We start from the raw sequence: 23851 nt of genomic DNA on the forward strand, positions 1-23851 counted from the left end.
TGCAGCTGATATAGCAACGCGGGCAGAAGTCTCTTGATGTAATCTGTATGTGACTCAATCTTTTTAGCTTTTGTCTACCCTGCTGTGTTGTGCGATGGTACCTGTGAGCAACCATTAGCTCAGAGACCTCATGATAAACATTCACATTTCTCATCTCATCTGCCACCAAGCACAGAAATGTCAGTTTGTGTGCCTCCATTTTCTTGTTGTTGGGTTTTAAAAAGGCGCAACTGATTCTGGTTGCTCTCATGACTCGATTAGTGATGACACTCCTTGGCCAATCAGTGGCATGCTGTTCTTCTACATCACATTTTCAGAACGCCTTGGATCGCTTGGAACCCTGGCTGAGTGGGTACTAAAAAAGTGCCTGGTACCTGGTACCAGGACCTAACGGAAAAGCCTAAAAATCGTGCCGAGTCGAGTCGAGTTGAGCCATGGTGAGTAGGTACTAGTGGAAACGTGGCATATGTGGAAGAAGTGGATTTAGAAGTTTTTGCCACAAAACAAACCTCACCATTGCCTGCAAAATGAAATTACTGAACTTTAACATAGGAGTCAGATAAAAAAATATTCTCTTAAAAGAAAAGTGTCCAGGCAGATTTAGAGGGTTTTGTATCTGAACTCTTCGTATTTTTTCCTTTATTGACACTATTTTGTTACAAGTGTTTGGTTATGAGTTGTTACAAGTACACTTTTGGCTGCTGTAATAGAGGAATTTCCCAATTTTTGAGATGAATAATATATGTCTTAGCTTATTAAATTTCAGAGAGTCAGTTATGTTTGATGTCTCTTAATAAGGAAAAATTTCAAAGTTTTGTGTATGCAGTTAAAAATTGTGAGAAATTCAGAAACATCTCATAGAAGTGATTTTAAATAAAGATATGCTGTTGCTGTGAAGTCATACCATCATATCCTTTGGGGGACGTGTCTCTTTGCCCGTGAACTTTGGGAGCGATGGCTCGTTTCCCATACACTTGGTGGTTGTTGCTGCCATCGAAAGCGCTGTAGTCAAAGCTGGTCTTGGAGTACTTCTCCAGCTCCTTGGCCAGGTTGGAGCGGGGTGTGCTGGTGGAAACATTGTTCTTGTAACCATACTGTGGATAGTCCAGTTGTTTGACAAAGCACATTGGCCTGGAAAATAAATGACGAGGGGGTGGAAGTTGGACCGAGGCACTCAACATTGCCCAGGGGGGGAAGGAGAGGAAACTTGGGGTTTGATTAAAAAATGGGCATACTGAAGGAAAGATGGGAGTACCCAAGGGTTAGGGGTTGGAGGATGGTGCTGGAAAATGGAGAGGCATCCCCTTTATGTGCCACAGCATGGATGTTTTCTGCTCTTCCTTTAAAAAAATAATCCCGCTACAAGTATTTTCAAGCATAAACAATAAAAACAGCTAAATTAAATTTATGCTTTTATTATTACTCTTGCATACTTCTGATATGTTTTCATCATCTGATATGCATTTATAGCCTCAATTGGAGACCAAGATGAAATGAAATGCAAGATCTTAAACTACTGATGTTCAGTTAGATATAAATATAAAATGTACAATTACTTATGACTTTTTCATCACAGCATTTTCATCTATCACAGAAACTCTCATTCAAAAAGCTCTGCTTTTCGCTCTGATAAATGAGGCCAATTTTGTTAAATGTTGTAAAGCGTCCATGACGAGCAGAGAAATGAACATGCAGTCTCTTGGATGTGTTCTCAGGGGACGAGAGAACATGAGCATGAAACAAAAAGGGGAAGACGTCAAAATCTCAATTACAGGATGCATGTGAAGAAAGAACGAAATGTTCCAACATGACATGAGCATTTTATTATGTTTAAAACGGAACAAAGCCACATCTGATTGCCATTTCAGTGAATTTATAACACATGTATTGTTGACTGTGTGTTGGAAGTGTAGAGTGAATACTACCTTAAGACTCGGTCGGACGCCTGGTTGGACTTGGGGCCATCACAGCTCTGGTGCTTCTCCTTGGCTTTAGCCAGCTTCTCAGCTGCAGCGATGGGGCACCCTGACAGACTGCAATGAGAAAGCGACTTGTGGAGGACACATTTTGATAGGTGAAAATGTTACACTGAATGCACATGCCGCAAAGCGTTCGGCTTGTTAGAGCGCCTGTCAGAGAGTCTGCCAGGCTGAAAACAGCTCAAGCACAGCTGCCTGTCAGACAGCCAATTCCAGGCTCTATGATAGTTCACAAAGTGTTAAAAGTGAGGAAAATTAATGAATTTGCATTTTAAGTAACAACGCTATCAGTAACAGCTTGCATGTTTCTGGTTGAACAGCTTAAAATAATTCTCAGAATAGATATTCCCATATGGACAAATGTGCATTTCTAAGTGCTTGTTTCCTTCAAACACCTGCTGACAGGAAACACTCGGGAGCTAAAAGTGCGCTCCAACAGAATTTACTGCAACTTCCTCCTGACAAATAACTGACCAAATGTGACAAAAGTTCATGTTGTTATCCTTAACCCCGATTATTCTCCATCCAGGCTGTCAGCTGCAGCACTGAAAAAATTATCTCTGACAATGGCCTGGAGCCAGTGTGGAGCACCTGCCATCAGGGTGTATCAGATGGGGAAGTGTGAAGGAGCACATGATGGAGGTTTATATCAGCTCTTTCTAGTGAAAGTCTGCAGTGCGTGCCTGTTTTGCACCACCACCGTGTCACCGAGCGCAGTGGGGAGGCATTCTGGTCCTCCCAGGTCTGCACCTCTCCTGTCACCCCAGCTGAGTGGCAGAGAGGTGCTAATGGCTGCTGCTACGCCCGACTCCCTGAGCATCTGCTGTGGGTGACACTCCTCTTTCACTGTCACCTCACCTCGTCTGACAGGCAAGCGCGCCCTGCTATTTCCGTTTCTCCCTCCAAACCTGCACCTGATGGATGCCATTTTTTCGCCAAAAGCTGATAAATGATTTATGTTGCATTCAAAGCAGCCTCAGCTAAAATATGGCAGCTGAACTACTTTAATTATGTCCTGCAAGCCAGCGTTACAGGGAAGACTATCTGTGGAAGACCAAAACTGATATAATTAAAAATAAGTTAAAAAAACTTACAGAAATTGGTTGTTTTTTGAAAGGTTTTCTCTGTAACTTGCATATTTTTGAAATTTGAGGTTTTTAAGTCAACTATTGTTCTGTACTGTATGCCATCTATATTTTGTGGATACCTGACCCCTCAGAATCAGCTCATTTTTATACTGTACCATTAGTATAATCAGTGAAGGAATGTAAAATTTTACATACACGAAACAAAATCTGGTCATTGTTCAGCATGATATTTTTTCCTTGGAGCAGCTGTGAGCACCAGTGTGATGATCATCACAGTCTGAATGAACTGCAGCAGTTTGATGTCTGTGACGTAGAGGAGCAGGAACAATGGCTGTTTGATCTGTTTCTGATCATTCACTGGAGAAAACCTAACAAAGTGCATTCTAGGTAAACTTTGAAGGTTCTTATCAGCATGTGGGATAGGTGGCTGCTCAGAGCATGTTAGAGCAGATGAAACGTCTCTTTTAACCTATATTTGATACCAGGATCATCTTCTAGCTGTGACTCCTTCTGAGCAGGGTTGTAATAGTTTTGGGTTTTACATTATAGTTTAGTTTTATTTTGTTTTAACTTTGTTTTCTCCAATTCAGTTAGTTTTAATTAGTTTTTCCAGTTTTTACTTTTTGTTTAATGCTTAGTTTGAGTTTAGTTTTCGTTAGTTTTAGTTTTTTTATACTTTGTCAGGTGCAGGATTCAAGGTGCAAGAGTGACTATTGCATAATAAGAACTCAACAAAAGATAGCATTTAAAAATTTGTATTCAACAATCAACTGTTCACGAGACAGCAGCATTATGTGCTAAATGTGTGTAATATTAAAAACACACATGAACATCATGAGACATCAATGAGGAGAAACTCCCAATAAAGTTCAGCATCAGTGCAGCAGATTAAGAACACCTACATGAGGTGCTTTCTCAGCAGAGACTGCTGCCATTACTTTGCGGACCAGCGAGGTGAGTGAAATGCACACAAACACACACACACACACACACACACACACACACAGTGAGGTGCCAGCTCAAAGTGCTAGAGTGGAAAAAATTATTTCATATCAATCCACAAGGTGTTTAAATAAACTTACAAACAGGATAATGAAGTCATTTTATCTACAGTTTCAGTTTGTTTTAGTTAGTTTTGTAAACACACAATACAGTTTCAGTTAGTTATTGTTTTTTCCTCTTGATTATAGTTTTTATTTATTTCAGTTAACAATTTTTTTTTTTCAGTTTTCGTTATTTTGCTTGTTTTCGTTAACGATAACTTGCTTCTGGGTCAAAATTATTTTCTAAAATAGTCATGATTTTTTTTTGTGGAATGACCCATACGTTTACATCATGGTTTACTTTATTAGTAATTTGTTAAGCTAACCAACTAGCATTCCAACAGGAGGAGGTTTACTAGTAATACCTTTAAAAAGCATGAAAGCTAATGCTACAGTCCCACTGGGGGAAACAGTGAACTTGTGATCTCATTCTCCTCAAAGTGGTTGCTTTGACGATGTGGAGCAGGTCTGCAACCACTCTTAGTTAGCTGCCATCTTTGACGCAACTTTAGTGAATCATTACAGTAATCAGTCAGTCTGACATAAGTCTGTGATAGAATGGGGTCAAGTTGGCAGTTACATGCAATCTGTTAAAATGTGGCAATTAAGTGTGATAAATGGGTGAAAATAACTCCTTACATTCAGAGTCCAGCAGAACCTCATACATTTGAAACAGAAATTCCTCCACAAACAGCGATGTAGTTGCTGCAGGACAGCGAAGGAACTGCAAAATGGCACAGGCGATCAGCAACCTCGCTTTAATATAGGAATGAAACCAAAATGCAATCAGCTGAATCGAGTCCAAGAGACGCATCGTGCTCATTGATGCAGACCGACTCAGATTGATTGCAGCATGTTGGCAATATTTGGTTTTATAAATTAGACAGCAAGTATTTGGAAACCTTTGCTGATCTGTCTGAGAGAGATTGCAGTCTGAGTCGGACCACAGTGGTTTGGAGGCAGGTTGCCTCCCAGCAGGCAACCCGTGCAGTCGGTTTGTGATGGTAAATGGTTATCCAGAGATTTTGGCACTTAACCTTTGGGCAACTAGTTGATCACTGCAAGTACTTGCAATGGGTTGCCAAAAAAAATTCAATGCAAACAGCAGACAACCACCAAATTTTCTTAATTGCAAAGAGGTTGCCGTCCTATTTTTAATTTCGTATTACTGAACCATAAGCTAGCCAGCAAACTATTTTACCAGCCAGATTATCTTTTTGTTTATTTAAGGGCATGTTTTTTTCTTTTTTTATTGAGTTATTTATTTATGCCTTTATTTTTGATTATGGCAGTGTTGGTCCTCCACAGGTTATGCACATACAAATACTGTAAAAGAAAAGCAAAAATAATGGGTTTAACCATAATTAAATTAAACAAAACGGATGTAAACAGAATCCATCAAATACATACAAACTGAAATAAGTCCCACAGTAAAATAAATACGGAGGGGTAGAGATGTTTGATCCGTGCTGAGTCTTACCTTCGGTGGGAGTTTCTGTTGCTATTGACATGGCCGCGTCCCGTGCAGCCGGGCGTAGGACACTTAAGAACATTCTCATACATTGCCACAACTTTGCACAGACAGGAGATAGGAGTGAAAGACAGGGAAGGTTAGGAGCCCCTTACAATCAGCCATGAGCTCTATTAGAGTGTGAGGAGCTTGGCATTATAAACATCATTAAGAAATGAGCCTGAGTGAACCCAAATGACCTCTTCTTCATTTTAATGAACACTAGTTTGAAAGGGCAGGCAAGGTTTCCCACCATATTGCTTCCACTTACCCAGCTCTTTCAAATTAGTATTCATGGAATGGGGGCAGTCATGAATAAAAAGATGTCATTTAAGTTTAGCAGGACAAAGCCAGCAAGAATTGAAGGGAATTTTTGGACATGCAAAGAGCAGAGAGACCAACAGCCAGCAATCCAGCAATCATGCACAACAACACATGCCGCCTTAAAATCAATGGAAGAAGCAGACGGAAGGGATGCAGCGCCTTGATAGAGTGTGCTTTGTTATCATCTGCACGTTGTTAGGGTAGAGAGTGCAGTCTTCAATACCGTTTACCATTAAAACAGTCCATAACTGTCTCACATCCCCTCGGCAACCAGCCAATTAGATTAATGATCTATGGATGTCCGAGAGGAGCCGTCAGAGCACCGCGGGCGGGGGCGCAAGGAAGGGGTCGGCGCGACACCGCTGACGTGCAGGGCCAAACCCCATCGGCACCAGCTTCATCATTATCACCCCCTTAAACTTTAACCCCTCATCATCCTCCTTCCCCTACATACTAATTGGTGTTTGGTGCAGGTAATTGGACAAAGCCTGCCGCCTCAACTCACCACAAGCCAATACATTATGCATTTCCCGGGTTTTTCCCTGCCCTCTGTGAGGACGCGCGTGCAATGCCGAGAAATTAAAGCCAAAATCAGTGCGCGCACATATTAACAGCAGCAGGACGTGGCTGCAATAGCATCGTGTGCGCCAAAGGTAAATCACTTTAAAGACCAAAACAAGGACTCCCTGATGAAATATTTTAATATTCCGCAAGAACAGAGCTACAATGGGCAAGCAGGAACGGGAATTAATGAATTTGAGCTCTAATTTAATCGTCATTTTTCACAAGGAAAGGAAGAGTGTGGCTGCACTGTGTGATTTCCCAATTAAATGAAGCCACTGCATTAATAATACATTGTCCATTCAGTACAGCAAATGTGTTAACAGGGGGGAGAGGCTCACCAATAGCTGAGTCTGCCCTGCAGGCAGTCACATGTGTGGCATGTATTTATCTTTAAAGGAGTCTCTCTGCATGACTGCTTATACATTACCTATAACGTGGCTGATAACACCTTTCTACACAGCCCGCTCTCATAGCAGCTGCTGAAATACTGATGAAATGTGACCTATTTGTTCATGTGCATGGATGCACAGGTGGCACACCCTTAAAATTACTGTACATTAAAAGTTTATGTCTTGTTTATGTCTGTACCTTGTATAAAAATCAGGGTTTTTCCAACATTTTGGACAATAGGTACTTTACAGGTGAGAACATTTTCCAAGGATCCCTCAGAGAGTTAGGTTTGAGCTTGGCATCCATGGTGTAGTGGTTCACATATCTGCCTTACATGCGGAAGATCCCTGATTCAGGCCTGGAGAAGACCGAGCTTCAGAGAGTCACAGGCTAGAGTACTCCTCCTGCTGAAAGCACCTTCTTCAAGCTCAGCAGTCATCAGTGCAGTATTTGTCCATGCCCGGCAGCTGGATGAAGATACTGAGCTCAAAGCAGCTGAGTCTTGAAGAAATTTGTTGCAGTCAGAGAGGAATGTGTAATTTCATGATGGATGTGATTTGTCAAAGAGCTTGACACACAAAGAGCTTCTCTTTGCCAGAATATATTGTGGAGCAGTGTGCACAGTGTGCTTGTTTGTAGCCATAAATGCACTACAACATTTTAAAAGTTTGCTTTGCTTAAAAAAAAATAAGCCATTGCCTCAAAAATTAACTTCAGTTTAAAACATGTAAGTTAGAGCAACTTGTTTATTTTGAGTGTGCTGTACTTAAAGAGGATAGCTCATTTCAACTTAACATAGTTTACCGTGACCAGTCTGCTTAAAGCAAATTTATTTGATAGTAAATGCAAATAAATATTAAAATGAATGGCCTACAATTTACTTTTGTATTTAAAATAGGTGGAGATCTGAGTTTTTGTTGCGTCATCCACTAGAAATCAAGTACAAATTATTCAGTGAGACAAGAAAGTACTACCATACTCCTCAGGTTGGGGTAAACAGTACAGGTACGTTAACACGAGTGAGCGAACGTCAAAATGTCAGAAAAATAGAAATGTTTGTATTCACAGTGCTGCAGATATTTGATTTGTTCCTGTCTTTTTAACTTCGTGTGAACATGAACACTGAGTGGGAGTCATTATCACAGACCTCCATCATACAGACCTAGAGACTGGCCAGTGACCCCTGGTAACCACTGGTTGCTGGATGTTGCTGGCTGAAATTGCACCTTTTGAAACACGTGGACTGCAGCGCTGAGGTACAAATTTACCTTGAAGGCAAAAATTCTTCATTTCCAGTTTGCATTCTGCACCAGTGCTCGGTGGCTAGTTATTGAATGTTTGTAGACGTTTCTATACAAACTACGAGTGACTGTGGAAACCTGCTGACAACCGCCGTCACAAAGACGGTGTAACTGAATTCACCTGGCTACTGCCAGCAACCACGTTCCAACCAGTCCAGGGATAAAGCTACTGGTTGCCATCAGGTTTCTAACCAGGTCTGTGTAACTAAAGCCTAACTAAGAAGTGAAAAGATTATTACTGAAATAAGGATTTCAAAACTAAATTATTCATTTGCAGTTCTTGCCTTTGCAGAATTATTCCTTACTTAGAAAAATATAGTCACTTTTACACATTATACATACAGATGGCTCAATATAAGGAAGTAAACGTCAGAAAATGGTATCAATTAGGACAGAGGTGCTATTTAAAAGTAAGTAAGGATATTGTTTACTTTTTCAGCGTGGTCCCTTTTTTTAATAATACTGCACAAGTTGGATGCAGTAATTTAGCCTAAAGCATAAACTTTTTCCAAAGTTATCCAAAGAAGGGTAAAAATCTAAACATAACTGTAGAAATAAGATATTGTGCTGTCAACAGGAAGCAGCCAATAAACACAAAATCAATAAATTATATTTTCTTTCTTCTTTTTTTAGCCTGTCATGTCTGGCGGTTTTTGCAATCAGAATCATGATCCGAATGCTAAATTATTTTTTCTGAAAATTTTAGAAATGGACATCAGATTGTGTTGCAGCTGGGTTTTTTTTGTTTGTTTGTTTGTTTGTTTGTTTGTTTGTTTGTTTGTTTGTTTTTGTTTTGTGTTCATGTACATGAAACAAATGGAAAACCGGTGTCCAGGAATCAAATCAGCTCATTAAAATGTCATCACAACTTCACAGAATGATGATACACCGAGTGTTCTTTACAGTTGGGGAAAGAAGGACTGCAGCAAAGAAATACTCAAAGATACTCAAAAACTACGAGGGGGTGCCCTCGAGCTCTGCAGAACTGTGAGGAACTGAACTAAAGTTCATGGGGTAAACATTTTTCTTCTCTAAATGTTCTTTGTGTGTGACAGATGGGCTTGAGACAAATTTCTGACCCTAAATTTCTGATCTACACACGTGAAAGTTTCTGAGGCTTTGACTGCACTCCTAACATCTGCTGGTTGGAAACAGGCGTTATTCAGGGAGGACATCCTGTCCTCGATCCTTAACCAACGCCCAACATCAAAATCACTGCGAAAAACTGAAGGACAAAAGAATCCTTTCATTTCAGCTCGGACACAGTATCCATGCTGGATTTATGGAAACTAAAACAAAATGTGGGCTTTTTGTCTGGAAGCAAGTGACATTAATTATTTTGGCCCTCATGAGCGCCCCCTGTTGCGTTCCTGTCTGAACTGCAGCCAGTTTCTGGATAATGGCATTAACAGAAAGGGAATGGCTCCCTGATTGCAGCATTCATGGTATCATTTTCCCCAACAGTTAGACTGACACAGTGAGGAAGAAGGAACACAGATATCATTCTCAAAATCTCCAGTGACAATCAATTCAAGACCTTTCCGAATTCCATTTTGGGGCTCTTGATCCTGTTCAAGGTCAGCTGCCCCTAGTGACTTCACATTTCTGAGAGACGACTGCATCTCCGGTTGGAGACCTTGTGCAGGCAGCACTCTCCGGATCATCTGTGACACTGCTGGTCTTTACAAGCCTGCCTTTAATGGTAACTAATTTCTCCTCTTTTATTTTGATTGCCGTCCAGGTCACGGTGGATCATGACTTGATTTTCACGCTGCGTTTAATGAAACGTGTAAAGGGGGCTTTTATTGAGAAGTTTGCACAAGGTGAGTGAGGCTAAATAGCAGGGTGAGTTCTCTAAAGGGAAACATCACTATTCATTCAAGGCTAATGTTTATTGCCACTTCACTTGATCTGTGGCTTGGAGATATGACACTGCCTTTCTATTCAGCGGAACTTAATTGAGCAAGGAATACAAATAAATGAACAGGGTTTATGGTGTGGACGACTGCAGCATGCTCCAAGGTCTGTGTTACCAAGGTCTGTGAGCATTTCAGACTTTCAGGGAACTGAAGGACTCAATTAAGAATTAAAAAGGTACACAAATAAATCAAGGACCTTTTCTTTCAGTCACATATACACTGATGAACCATGCTGTGTAGAAACATGCAGCCCACATCCAGCAACAGAGGATGTTCTCGATCGCTGTCAGTCAGTGCAGCTGACTAGAACATCTCCAATCGCTGCATTGCAGCTATTAGCACATTATCAAAGCCTCATTTCCCACCTCATCACTACGGCACATTAGGCAGGCAATCAGCAAGCAAAACCACGGCCCCGTGCTAAAGAAGGTCACAAAAGAAGTGCAACTGCGACCCATGTGACCCCTGAGGTATCAGACACAGTCACACCACAACACACACGCAGCAGTGATCACGGGTAGCATGCTGACTCCTGAACTTCAAACACCATCACAGGCAGTGTGAACACACTGAACCGGTGTTTGGCTGGTGAGTGCTTACTTTCAGGTGGCACCCGGTCTTTGTGCGGGCAGCCCGACAGGCTCCGATGATGCGGGTACAGGCCCGTCACGTGACCCGTGCCGTCGCAGCCCGGCGTCGGACACCGGCTCTCCTTCTTGTCCACGCGTGAAGCATCTGTGAGGGGAAAGTATGGAGGTAATTAGCTCCCTGATGGCAAGTAACCTATTTTAACCTATACAACTCCTTTGTGGACATTAAAGCAGCTTTGCATGAGTCACAGTTCAGACAGTTCTCCCTCTGAAACAAGCTGTTTTAGGTCCTCCCCCTCTAATACATCTTTCTTCTGATTGGCTGTTCCTATAATCAGCAGCTGGGTGGGACTTCTATCCCATCTCTGTGACTTCATATAGATCCAGGAGTAGAAAAAAAAACCTGTTTGTTTAGAGCAGTCTGCAGCACAGGGTTTACTGTACAACCACTGAGCTCATTATTAGAAACTTTGGTCACGTATAATATGAACACCGGAGAGACTGGACACCACTTGTTTTAAGAAAAGCTACATTAATTATAATTCTTTGTTTAATGATCTGTATTTTCTCAAAAACTTGCAAGAATCGGAAGTCATAATAAATGTATGTTCAGGCAGTGCATTTTAGAAACAATAGTATTCATTCCATCCATGAAAATTGATGAAAATGTTTCATTGACGACAAAGAAAACAAAGCTGGCACTAATGAAAAAGTCCTTTAAGATAAGAACTGCATGTTTGCCCGTGAATAACAATCTTCAGTGAGCAGCGGTTTCCTCCTCGTGTTTAGTTTAGTAACGTTAACGGTACTTTGAGTCACAAAGAAGCGGTCAGATCCAGGATCAGTGACCGCACTTTGCCTGAATCGTCCTGTGGATGTTTGTTGAAGAAACACTGATTATTTTTTACTGAGCCTCATTTCATTAAGTGGTGTTTGAACTTGTGAACTTTCTGCTAAACGGTTTCTGCTTTCACGTCATGTATTCTTTACTAACTTTGGGATAAATGGTACCTTAACTATCACCTTTACCTGCCAGCCAGCTGACTGGGTTAAAGCTTAAACTTAAAATGCACACCTGAAGTAAACAGGACTGTTTCTATTCAGACCCACAACATCATGCTCATTGTTTTCCAGCCATGCTTTGTAAACCAACCACAGGTAGCTAAGGATTTTAGTGAACGAGTACCATTACTTGAATCATGACAGCTAGATGTTAGTTCATGAAAATTTTAACTTTCCAACTGACCATCTCAGATGTTCTTAATAGGAATTATATAAATTTTCAGGTCCTTTTAGCCATTTTTCTAGCATCATTTTTTTAGGGGCGTTTTAAAATTTCTTTTATATAGAAAAGTTGTCTTTCAAATGTTTCAGGGAAAATATGTGCTGCTATAGCTCTGTGAATATGGGCTATCTGGAGTGGAGCTCAGGGTCACACAGAATGATGGCTGCTCGAAGTCCCTAAAATATTTGGAAATATTTGCAGGTTGGTAATAGCAATATTGTTTGCAGCTCATAATATTTATAACAGTCCAAATCAGCTGAATGCTTTCAAATATATTAAAGTTTAATATGAAATAAAACCCACACACATATTCATCCCACTGAATAGATATGCAAATTTGAAGCTCCATTTCATATTTATTCATATTAATTTGTAAACTACGCTTCATAATAATGTTTCTTTTATTTTGAAAAGTAAATCTGGAACTGTGTATCTTCTGCTGACTTTTGCTTCATGATCTTCATGACTGTCGCACCTGCTTTTGTGGTTCAGACAATGACTTTCCATTTGTCATTTTCCCCTATAATGCCAGTTCCTAGTGGTATTCATTTAGGTTTTAACCTTTTTCAAGCTGTTTTCTCTTTAAAAATTGCTTATAAAAATTATAAAAATGTTCAATTAAAAGAAAAAATAGCAATAAACCCTAACCCTTCACACAAATCAAGAAAAACTTTTCATTTTTAATTTTAAGAAGTTCCAAAAATAAATCTTTCTGTCTCTCAAATTTATGTTTGCTTTTTTGTCTCCAAAAATAGTTAAAAATTTTAATTTTTTTTTTTTTTTGCTATTCTGGGGCAAAAAAATAATTTTAAAATCCACAAAAGCAAAGTTTGTTTTACAGTTAAACAAACGTTGTGTTACATTGTGTTATTGAAAGAATCCTTTTGAAGTGGACTGAGTTTTATTTATAGGCTTTTATTTATATGAAGAAACAACAACAATCTTGCCGGCAGATATTTTGATCAAGTTTGCTTACTGCTATAAAATCTGAAGTAATACTAAAACATTTGCATGTTTGACCTTCAACAAAAAGTATTTAGATTCTTTTAAAACTGTATCAAACTTTACTTCAATATAACCAACAGATAACTGCACACAACAGGGTACACACACACACACACACACACACACACACACACACACACACACACACACACACACACACACACACACACACACACACACACACCGGAGGAGATTGTTTTTCCCTTTCCAAAACCTGGATCTCCTATTTCTTCCAAACTCAGAGCAGATATGGTTACCACCAAAAAGGAGTGATGTCAAGTTGTGCCAACTGGCACTGTTTCTGGAAATGCAACCATCCAGCTTTAATATACTCTGACCCCCACATACAAAGTCAAGCTTTCTTACAGTAAATATGCGATATTTGAAAGTGAAAACAAATTCAAAACAAGTTTCAGAGCTGCATCAGATTGTAGGATGAATTTGGAGCCGTTGGATTGACAGAAACCTTTATCAGGAGCATGTTTTAGGCGAGTAGGCTGAGGAGGGGTAATTATCTCACAGCACAAAAAGACAGACCACTGATTAAAGTTTCAAAAGCCTGTGTAACTCAGAAGCTCCAACCAAAGCACAGTGATGAACCAGAATAAACCGCTAAGATGCAGAGTAAGAGAAGGTTGGGATGTTGTTTATGACCGGGGGAAGAGTAGACAGATTTCTACCTGTTTGTTGTGTTAAAGAGAGACCTGAGCATGAAGGTGAGCTTTCGATTTATTGGTCCAGCTACATTCATATCCTCACCTATAACTAGGAGATGCTGGTAATGCCTGGAAGAATAAAATTGAGGGCACGATTGAAATGAGCTTCCTCTGAAAGGTGTCTGAGCACAGCCTTAGAGATAGGGTTTAGGACTATAAGTTAGGGCTGTAAAAGAATATTTTAAACACAGTTATATAATTTTGGGGGCAGCTGTGGCACAAGAAGCAGAAAAGGTCTTCCAGTAATCAGAAGGTCGGCTGATTCATCTCAATCCTGACACCGAAGAGTCCAGATACAGAACCCCAAATTGCCTCCAATGCATCCATGCGGCTTGCTGTACAAAAGCACTTTGAGTGCTCAGTAAGAGCATAAAACCTCTACATGCATACCAGGCCATTTACATTCACCATAGAAAATAGAGGTTTGACTGTGAAAATTGTGGGGAAACAGCAGTACTACTAGCGGCTGTCTGTCTCCTGAGAGTCATCAAATGCATGTTGGGTTTACACCAGAAAAGTTGTTGGACCTAGAGCGAGTGGTGGGTTAACAGAACATTATCCACTTGGAACAGCGCAAACTGTATGGTAAAGTCAGAGCAACTGTCTGGTGTAGCTGCAGGATTCAGAAACAATGCTGCTGGTGCAGAGAGAGCGGTGAATGGGTTCCTACAAGTGAACATATATCAGCTGAACAACTGAAGATAAACGGTCCTAAGTCCGAACATTTAACTGGTTGTTTTTTTGCCTCTTTTTAAACTTCATCAGTTGGACTAAGTCTTTCAGGGCTGTAAGAGTTTTTTTTTCCAATTTATGCCTGGCGAGGGTTAATTTTAGACTTGTAATAATTATTATTATTAAAAGATTATTATATGTTTATTCTGTAGGTTTGTAGCTCACTGATGGCCAATCTACATTTAGGGTTACATGCAGAGTTTGAGCCCACTCCTTTTTGAAAACCTTTTACCAGTTTGGGGCACCCAAATGAAAAATCCTTCAAAAGATGAACTATAATGCCAACATGCAAGAGCCTTTGAGATTGAGATTGACTGATTGATTGAAACTGCGATTTTGTTAGAACTTCTGTTTTCAGAAAAAAATGCCAAAACTCAACCCAAACCCTGAGTTACTGGATATTCAGTTTAAAAAATATAACTACACCAAAACAAATGGACTTGCTTCACATCATCTGATATTTAGATGGTTTGAACCTATTTCGTTGTTTTTGCACAAAAATTTGAACAGGACCTTTGGCCAACTTTCCCTCCTGGAAGATGCCTCTCCAACCAGGAGGCTCCCCCAAGGGTCTCTAGGCTGGCTAAGGAATGTCCTGATATTCCACCTGGAAGAACTGGATTGCTACTGTGTCTAAAACAATTCCAAGCCCTCACCTAAACAAGTCACATATTCAGATATGGTAAATGGACTAGTTCTTATAGAGCGCTTTTCTACTCTATCTGAGCAGTCAAAGTGCTTATACAACATTTTTGCATTCATCCAAGCACTTCCCTGTGAAACTAAGCGAAGTGCATTCTGTCTAACATTCACACACTAATGCTTGTGTCAGAGAGCAAGTTGGGGTTCAGTATCTTGCCCAAGGATACTTTGGCATGCAGCCCGGTGCAGCCAGGAATTGAACCACCAACCTTCCAATTAGTAGGTGACCTGCTCTACCTCCTGAATCACAGCCACCCCTGGATGTTTATGTTTAAAAAAAAAGGACCTAAACAAGTAGTTACCTCTCTTGTATTGTTTTGATGCAATATTTTTTTTTAACAAAAAACAGCCAGTTTTGACTTGAGGACATCTCCTAGTTGAGGTGTTTTGGGCATTCCAACCAGTAGGAGATCTGGAGGCAGACCCAACACAGATTATGCAGAGATTTTGTCTCTAGGCTGGCTCAGGAATGTTTCAATACCTCCCCTGGAAGAAACTGAGCTCTGGCTAACTGGTAGAAAATGGATGGATGATGGAGCAAAGACAAAATGGAAAGGGGGTATAAAGGCACACCTACTCATTCATTTACTAATGAGTCACCAAACCAAATCTCATATCTCATTCATCAGAACAAAAACCCCTCGTTATCTTTTGGTGGCTGTCGTCCATCTATGTCAGATTAAAGGGGGCCTATGAATATGGCACATATTGCTCTGTCATGTCTGGCTCTTCTGTCTGGCACCAGGGAAATTTCATGTTGATAAGGAACAGGGCCTGCATGTACACCACGGCTTCTTTTTAATGGCTTTTTATTACATTGACTGTTAATGCTTGAACAGTATGTTGGAAATTATTCTCCATTTCCATACTCATGAATGCACGTGTACACAGACATGATCCCCGTGCCCACCACACTCCTCTTGCAGGGAGTGGAGGCAGCCAAGTGGAAGGCATATTAGAAAGCAGTGGATATTGATTGTGGCTGGGGACGGTCTGCGCTTTGCATAGCAAATGGCCCCCATTACCATACCATCTCTGGATAATTAATGTGCAGTCAGTAGGCCCGTCGTTCGTTATCGGTCATTCTGATACTGTTCAATTTTCATCTCAACCTCATGCTTCTCTCCTCTCCATCCCGCCCTCTTCCTCGCCATGCTCTGTTTTATAAATCACACACAAGAACCCTGGTCAACGAGTGTCTGCTACTATCTTGCCTGAGGAAAGATGCTATCATGATGCAGCCGTCTTGCGTCCTCTCATTATTCCAACATTAGCCAGATACAGAGGCCACAGAAGGCCCTTGAAATTAGCATTTGTGTGGCATTTAAGTCGCAATATAAACCTGCTGTGAGATGTGTGGCATTTAAGGTGTGATACCATCCTGCTGTGAATTAGCATGCTCTTATTTGTTGCTCTCATCTGATATCTTCCTTATGGGAGGGAGCAATTTAACCTTGTTAGGCCTGTATATTGTTGTTGTAAAGGATATGATAAGAAGAATAATTAAGAGTTAAACAAAGGAGTTTGCAATCAGACCGCTGTGTGAATGCCAATGCAATTTCTTATGTGACTTTACTTTGTGGGTAGTACACAGCATAACAATTACAACCAAGGGTGTTCTGCAATGCTTGTACTGTAGGATTAACTTGATCTTTGTCTTTCTGGGCTATCAGTATCAATCTGAACGGTAAGCTCATAGGTGTCCTCGACAAATTTAGAGTTCCCTACAGAATGAATCCTTTCGGCAGACAGAAGGCCTCTATTTTGTAGTTTCTCCTCCCAAGTGTTTGTGCAGGTTTAAAAATAGGCAGCTTTACCCCAAGCTGCATCACAGGGATGAGATTTTCAGTCCTAACAGGCCGTGCAGATTGCCATTACTTATGCCTGACAAGCCTACCCTCTGATGTTTCCATGCTGGCCTATTTTAACAACATAAGCTGCTGCTGCCGCTCCCGCTGCTACCAAGATGCGAATTTCCAAATTGGCTGAAAAAGCTTGTCCTGGGGTTACAGTGAGGTTCCCAGAATGCATGTGGGCTGCCTGGTCTCCAGCACAGGATAGATAAAATACAGAGTTGGCAAGCAAACATTTTACCTGAGCTTGTTAAACATTCACCAAGGACCAGTCCAGGGTTAGCGTTCAGGCTGGGTTTTGATTTAACAAAATGTTAAATTTCAAATAAAGTCTCAAGATTTTCCAGGTATAAAAAAAGGCAAAAAAACTGCATAAAACCAAACCATCCTGACCTTGATTAGGTTGCCAATGACCAAGCGGAACCTGCTGCAATCCACTCATTTCTATTACCTTTTTTTGTTTGTATGATAGACCCAAATGGATTAGTTGAAAACAGAAAAAATTGTAGGGCCAAAATACAAATATAATACTTCATCTGAAAGGTAATTTCTTCTAGTTTAAGTCTTTAGATTTAACTTAAATCGGCTCAAACTCAACTGAGCTAAGTCAGCTAAAATATCACTCAAAGAACACATTTTGGGCCTTTTCAATTATCAGTCACATCTGAATTACAATAATTAGAATGAGGTTTATTTCAGAAATCTGAAACCCTATATCATTTCTTCAGCCTGTCATCTTAAGTTAAGTGAAATTTCAGACCTGTACGGCAAAGCATGTATGAGGTAGCAACTTTGTCTTCATTGTGGAGAGTGTTATCTCCATCCCTGTTAGCCAAATTGTTGCTTTGACTCACTTTTGTGACCATAAAACCTTTTGTCATCATTCAGAACATTCATGCTGTGCTTCTGTTGCTGCTAAATAAACAAGGAAATTCTCCACAAAACTCAGCTGAAATCAACCAATCTACCCTTGCCCATGCCACTTTGAAATGAATGACTAAAACCACAACTGACCGGGAATGATAGAAAGCCAATAAGGACTTCATGAAGACAAAAGACACAACAAGCTAATTGTCCTTTCAAAAGCATTTGCTCTATATCATGAGCTGCCTTTGGCTGAAATTAAATGGAAAATGGTGGGAGCACAGAAAGGGGTTACTCAGCAAGCAATTCACAACTTAGAAATATATTTAATAATTTTATGTTATCATTTCAAGAAAACAAACCCCTCCTTTTTGTAATCTGTAGATCTTTATTAACTCCACAGATAAGTAGTCGCCACAGTAGTCTCTTGTTTTTGTGTACCAAGCTGGTAAATCTGAATTAACAATACTTTGTTCATAATTTTGGTAAAATGAACTGTTACATTGTGGAAAATCTTCCCAATGTGCAGCTCATACTGAGAAAAGTTTAAACACTCAAACCAGCTTAATTGCTGCTATTGGTGTGCATCCATGTTTGAAAGACAGACTCACCTTTATGGTAGAAAGGCTTCTTCAAACCATCAGGAAGCCGGGCTTTACGCTCAACACCGTAGCCATGCCGCGGGCCGTGATCTTCATGGGTATACCTCACCCCTTCTCTTCTAGCAGCCTCGGCAGCCATTTTATCCCTCATTGCCTTGGCACGTTCGGACTCTAGTGCAATAGCCTTCTCTAACAGGGACAGATGCCCCTTTGTCATGTCAAAAACTTCTTCTGATCGATCTGACGTCACAGAGGCTGTGTCCTCATCAAAGTCCCGGTGGTTAGTATGGTACCGGTCGTCATGTGCACAACTGGAGAAGGCCTTGGACCGTGGGCTCAGCTGCTCCTCGAGCTTCATGAGATTGTCCATGTCGGAATAGTTCCTATCGAGTGTTCGCCTGTCATCTTGGCTGTTGTGGAAGTCCCCGTAGCCATGATGCTGAGGCTGTTGATTGGGATCCTCGCATGAGAAATGATTTAGCTGGGATGGTCCGTTTCGGTCATTGGACTTTGTTTCACTGAGTTTCCGAGCGAGGTCGAAGCATTGGTTCCGTAGGCACTCCAGACTGCTCAAACACACCTCCTCATCACTGTTTTCTATTTGTCCATTACTGATGGTTTTAACTTGTCCATGACCACCGTTGTGTGTATTTCCCCCATTGTTCGTGCAGTCAGTCTCATCCCCGTTCTCGGCAGTGCTGTTCTCAAACTCCTGTCCGTCTAAGTTGTCAGACAGCACTGCACCGTGACCCTGTGCCAGCAGTTTGAGGGAGTCCACCGTTTCTCGAACTACGTCACTGTCAACGTCCAAACTCAGATCACCCCTCTGAGTTTCATTCCCTTCCCCCTCTTCTTCTTCCTCCTCTTCCTCCTCCTCTTCTTCTTCCTCCTCCTCTTCCTCTTCATCATCCTCCTCGTCTTCCTCCTCCTCTTCCTCTTCTTCCTCCTCATCTTCATCCTCAGCACTGTTAGAGGAGTTACTGTTCATCTCAGACTCTGTCATAGCACGGTTGGCAGCATCTTCTGCGATCTTGCCAAGGTTCAGGAGGGACTTGGCCACAAGTTCGTCGTAGTTTTCGTACTCATCATTGTTGTTGTCATCTTTTTCCACTGTTGAGCCAGGTTTGGAATTGCTGCTGCCGCCTCCACCGCCATCGCCTTCACCCTCACCCCCCTCACCGCTGCTCATCTGATCGTCCTCTGTTGGAAAGAAAGAACAAACGTCTTGTAATTTCATTTCCATCATTCTATTTTACTACTAAATCAGATTTCTGGGCTTGGTCCATCTAAATTGGATAAGGAACTCTTTGCTTCCCCTAATAATTTACTTTGAGAGTCTTAACAGTAGCTTGTGTTCTGAATTGTGAATCAGCACAGGAAGTTAAATGTAGTAGTTTGGGGAAATTCCAGAGAAAGATGCTCTGCTAAACGAGACTCAAACAGGTACTAAGTCTTTTTTACCCTATTTCCCTACATCTCTCTAGAAGAACCTAGTTAAAGGTCTTCTGATTACTTTTTAACATCCACCCGTAACCTGTTAAGGGTTAAGGTTAGGTTTTCATCTATGCCTTTATGTAGAATTTTTTTTTTTTACCTTTTAGGCATACCCAATTGGAAAACTTTTAAGAAGAACTGTGAGGATAAAGTGAATATAAAGCCACTTCATGTGAAAGGTGTCATTATCTAGTTTCCGAATCTATGCTTGTTTAGCATGAAGCTAAATGCAGTCTAACTCTACCCTGAATGGTGATGTGGTGAATGTTAACCCTCTAAGCCATCACAGGTGGTAAGTGTAGCTTAAATTTTAGAATAAGGTAAAACAGACTTTTTGTGGAGAAAAACTGAATACTTTTTAGATGTGTCAGTTACAATGATTATTTTCTTTATTCTTTGGTTGTCAAAACTTGGTAGAACAATATAATAAAAACAAAAATTACATATTCTGATTGCCATGGGTTAGATTAGAATGAAGGTTTGGCAGGTTGGGGTTGGGGCTTGCCACCAATGATGACTTAGACCTTGGAGGATTGAGGGTAATGATACCACTCAATAATTCTTTAGTCAGTTACTACTGTGAAAATCAAAACACTTTGGAAAATCATTGAATTATTTTGAACATTTATCATGGGAGAGCCTAAAATCTGAGAGATAAAACATTCCATGTGCACCACCGTGAACCCCAAACAGCAGCTATTCATCGTTCGCCTGTAAAGTTTCCTTTTTCATTCAATCAGCAGCATCTTTAGAATTCCTTTCAGTGCCTAATTGATTCTGACAGACTGTGAAAGGTTACTCAACCTCTTCTGTCAGTAATTTCAAGCACTCACTCCTGGAGCACTTCCAATCTCTCCTTTCACATTTCCGCCCCGAGCCGCCAAGAGCACATCGCTCACATTGGCGTCACATTTGCCACTTACATTCCTGCAGAGAAAATGAACCCATGGGCTCACATAGACAGATATCTAATGAGAGATTTCATCACTTTTGGTGCAAACGAGCAAGGCAAATAATAATAATAATAATAATAATACAAAACAATGGAGCATAATGGGAAAAACATGCAATTAGTGATGCAGACCATTTCAATTGTAATGAAATATTAATTACCACTAGGTTCAAAGATTTAATTGCAATCAAAACAATATATGATAAGAATTTGACTGTTTTTTATTTATAACAAAAAGAGATCTAACAGACAAAATACAAACAAACACAAACAGACAAACTTGATGAAGGCCTGGTACTGTGAAGCAGAGACTGAGCACCTGCTGGCTATCAGCAACAGGTCAGGCAGCTCCGCTTTTTCACGAGCATGTGGCCATTTCTGCTGAAAAATGAAAATAACCCTGCTCAATAAAGCTGCAGTTCCTCTAACGTACACCAGAGGCTTCAGCAGTGAGTCAGTTGCTAGAGACTCCCAGGTTAAAATGTCCAACTTTACAGCAGAAATAAATATGTTTAGAGTGAAATACTAGAGTTTTATTTGGATCTTAGTTGTGCTAAGTAGCAGCCATATAACCTATGAATGAATGCAATGTGCTCACCCAGATTGTAAGCTTTTAACTTAAGACTCCACCCTCTCATCCAATAAAGATCACTACTTTATCTAAAAGTATACTAAGATGACAACAACTGTAATGTTAAAATTGTGGCTGGATGAGGTCACTGGCTTCTTCCATCTTCTATATGAATTTTCATATGCTGAAGGGATAGAGAGGAAACCAACCACGCCACTGTTTCATGGTGCATGGAACATTCCCATGTTTAATCCTTTGTTAGCTAACACCTTATCTGATGTATTTTATCTTGGTGAGAAAAGAGGATGTGGTTATGCTGACCACAGAACTGGATGTGCAAAAATGATAACGAATTTCTGGATTTTAGAACTCATGTAAAACCCAGGTTAGTAACCCTCATGGCTTTCTACACAGAGTATACATACACTGACTTCCCCTGCACAAACATTTTTACAAGCTAATGAGAGCAGCACAGTATTGATGCTTTGTGGGTGAAGGCTTCAGAGCGAGAAGAGGGTGCAGTCACGAATGACCGGACACACACTTTGACAGTGCAAGGCTTCTTATTCTGCACCAGAGGTTTCATTTTTGATGGCATGGAGGAAACAGTTTGAAGGGAAATCATGGTACACAAAAGGGAAGTGAAAGGGATTAAGCAGGAAACAGGCACACTCCAGAACAGCACCTGTACAGTATTTGCCCACCGACCACTCAGTACTGCTGTACTGCTGATGTCTATGGAAAGATGTTTCCGCTCTTCTTCTGCAGATTTAAATTCAGGGAAGTCCTTCCACTCCAATAAACATCATGATGATTATAGAGAGGGGTTTGGCAACAACAGCACACGGCAGCATGCAAAGCACTTATCAAAAATACATGGTAATCAGGCAGTAGCCACAGAGAGACACTGCTGACAGGCTGACGAGGCGGTGGCAACAGTCCACGGTCTCATTGTTAAGGATAAGACCTCGGCTGTGGGCTCTAATGAACACCAGTCTGTAGAGATGTTTTCACATGGCTGCTGAGATGCCACATCAACACGTTGGGCGGGTAGAGCTGCACGCCAAGCAGGGTTAACACACTCCTCTCTCTGAGCTTCACTCTTAATTGGACTTGAAGGCACTGTCAGGTCCAATCGTGATGCGGGGGTGCAAAGCAGAATCTGCTGGAAAGAAACCTGCCAGATCTGGTGTTGGGCATGCCAGGCGGGGGGGGTAGCATATGGGGCAGGAGTTTCTGAAATCCCAGTCCCAAACCAGGGGTGGTGTTTTTATATTTTATCAGAATGAAAGGCAAAATTCAACTGAACCTGGAACTTAGAAGCTTTTGAAATGAGAAAATAATAGTTTTCCAAAATAATCCCGGCCACAGTTTGGGTAATTCAACATGATTTAGTTCCTTTTAGCTTCTGTCCTAATGGTGAAGGTTAAACCATTTCAATGGGGAATAACCAAAAAAGGCGACTCCATCAATTTAGATCATTTATCCGTAATTAGAAAAAGCAATTAATATTATTATTTTTTTTTTAAAAAAAGGAGCTCTCTGAAAAGAAAGAAAATCAATAAACCAACAGATAATTTGGTCTCATAGCAGCTGCAGTAAAATAATATCTGAAAATGATATGCAAGGAAAATGTGCAAATGAATGAATAACATTTACAAAACATATCAGATAAATAACTAATCACTGTAGGAATAATAGATTGTGCGGATTGGACTGCAGATGCAGATCTTTCATCTTATTCCAATGCACAGCTCAATCTGTGTTAGAGCTTCACGTATAACATTTGCCCTAAACGACTTCATTACATCCATCAAAACTGCAAACAGACCCCACAGATTTTTAAATGTTGCATGAAAAACAATAGAAACAGTAGATGGAACCATTTTTAAAGGTGGGAAATATATTCATTCATTTATGTGGCATAAAGTTTTGATTGATTTTTACTCATATCTACATATGGTAAATGGACTAGCTCTTATATAGTGCTTTTCTACTCAGTCTCAGCACTCATACAACACATTTGCATTTACCCATGCACACCCATTCATACAAGCACTTCCATGATTAATTAAGCTAAGTGCTTTTATTATCTAACATTCACATACTCTGACAGTTGCATCAGAGACCAAGTATCTTGCCCAAGGATACATTGGCATGTAGCCTGAAGTAGCCAAGAATTGAACCGCTGACCTTCCGATCAGTAGGTAACCTGCTCTACCTACTGAGCTACAGCCACCCCCCTACAAGCAGGTAAGTGCACATCCCAAAATGCTGACCATGATTCAACAACAATTTATCCTCTAAAATTCAATAAAGTTGTGCATTTCTGTTTTTGGAACTTTACATATCAAACTATTTAAATAT

At 40.6% G+C, this 23851-nt stretch overlaps 1 protein-coding gene across 1 annotated transcript in view; it reads right to left on the minus strand.

Moving 5' to 3' along the window:
• Positions 1-23851, minus strand: part of myt1lb (myelin transcription factor 1-like, b) — a 145832-nt gene that overhangs the window by 34123 nt on the left and 87858 nt on the right. Inside the window, exons 6-10 of the mRNA XM_030718267.1 lie at positions 18477-19667; positions 10719-10853; positions 5591-5681; positions 1926-2033; positions 905-1131 (exon numbers count right to left, since the gene is read on the minus strand). Of these exons, the coding sequence (XP_030574127.1) occupies positions 905-1131; positions 1926-2033; positions 5591-5681; positions 10719-10853; positions 18477-19667 (1752 nt within the window). The remainder of the gene's footprint in view (positions 1-904; positions 1132-1925; positions 2034-5590; positions 5682-10718; positions 10854-18476; positions 19668-23851) is intronic.

Source organism: Archocentrus centrarchus, chromosome 22, assembly GCF_007364275.1.
Source record: "Archocentrus centrarchus isolate MPI-CPG fArcCen1 chromosome 22, fArcCen1, whole genome shotgun sequence".
Classification (NCBI taxonomy): domain Eukaryota; kingdom Metazoa; phylum Chordata; class Actinopteri; order Cichliformes; family Cichlidae; genus Archocentrus; species Archocentrus centrarchus.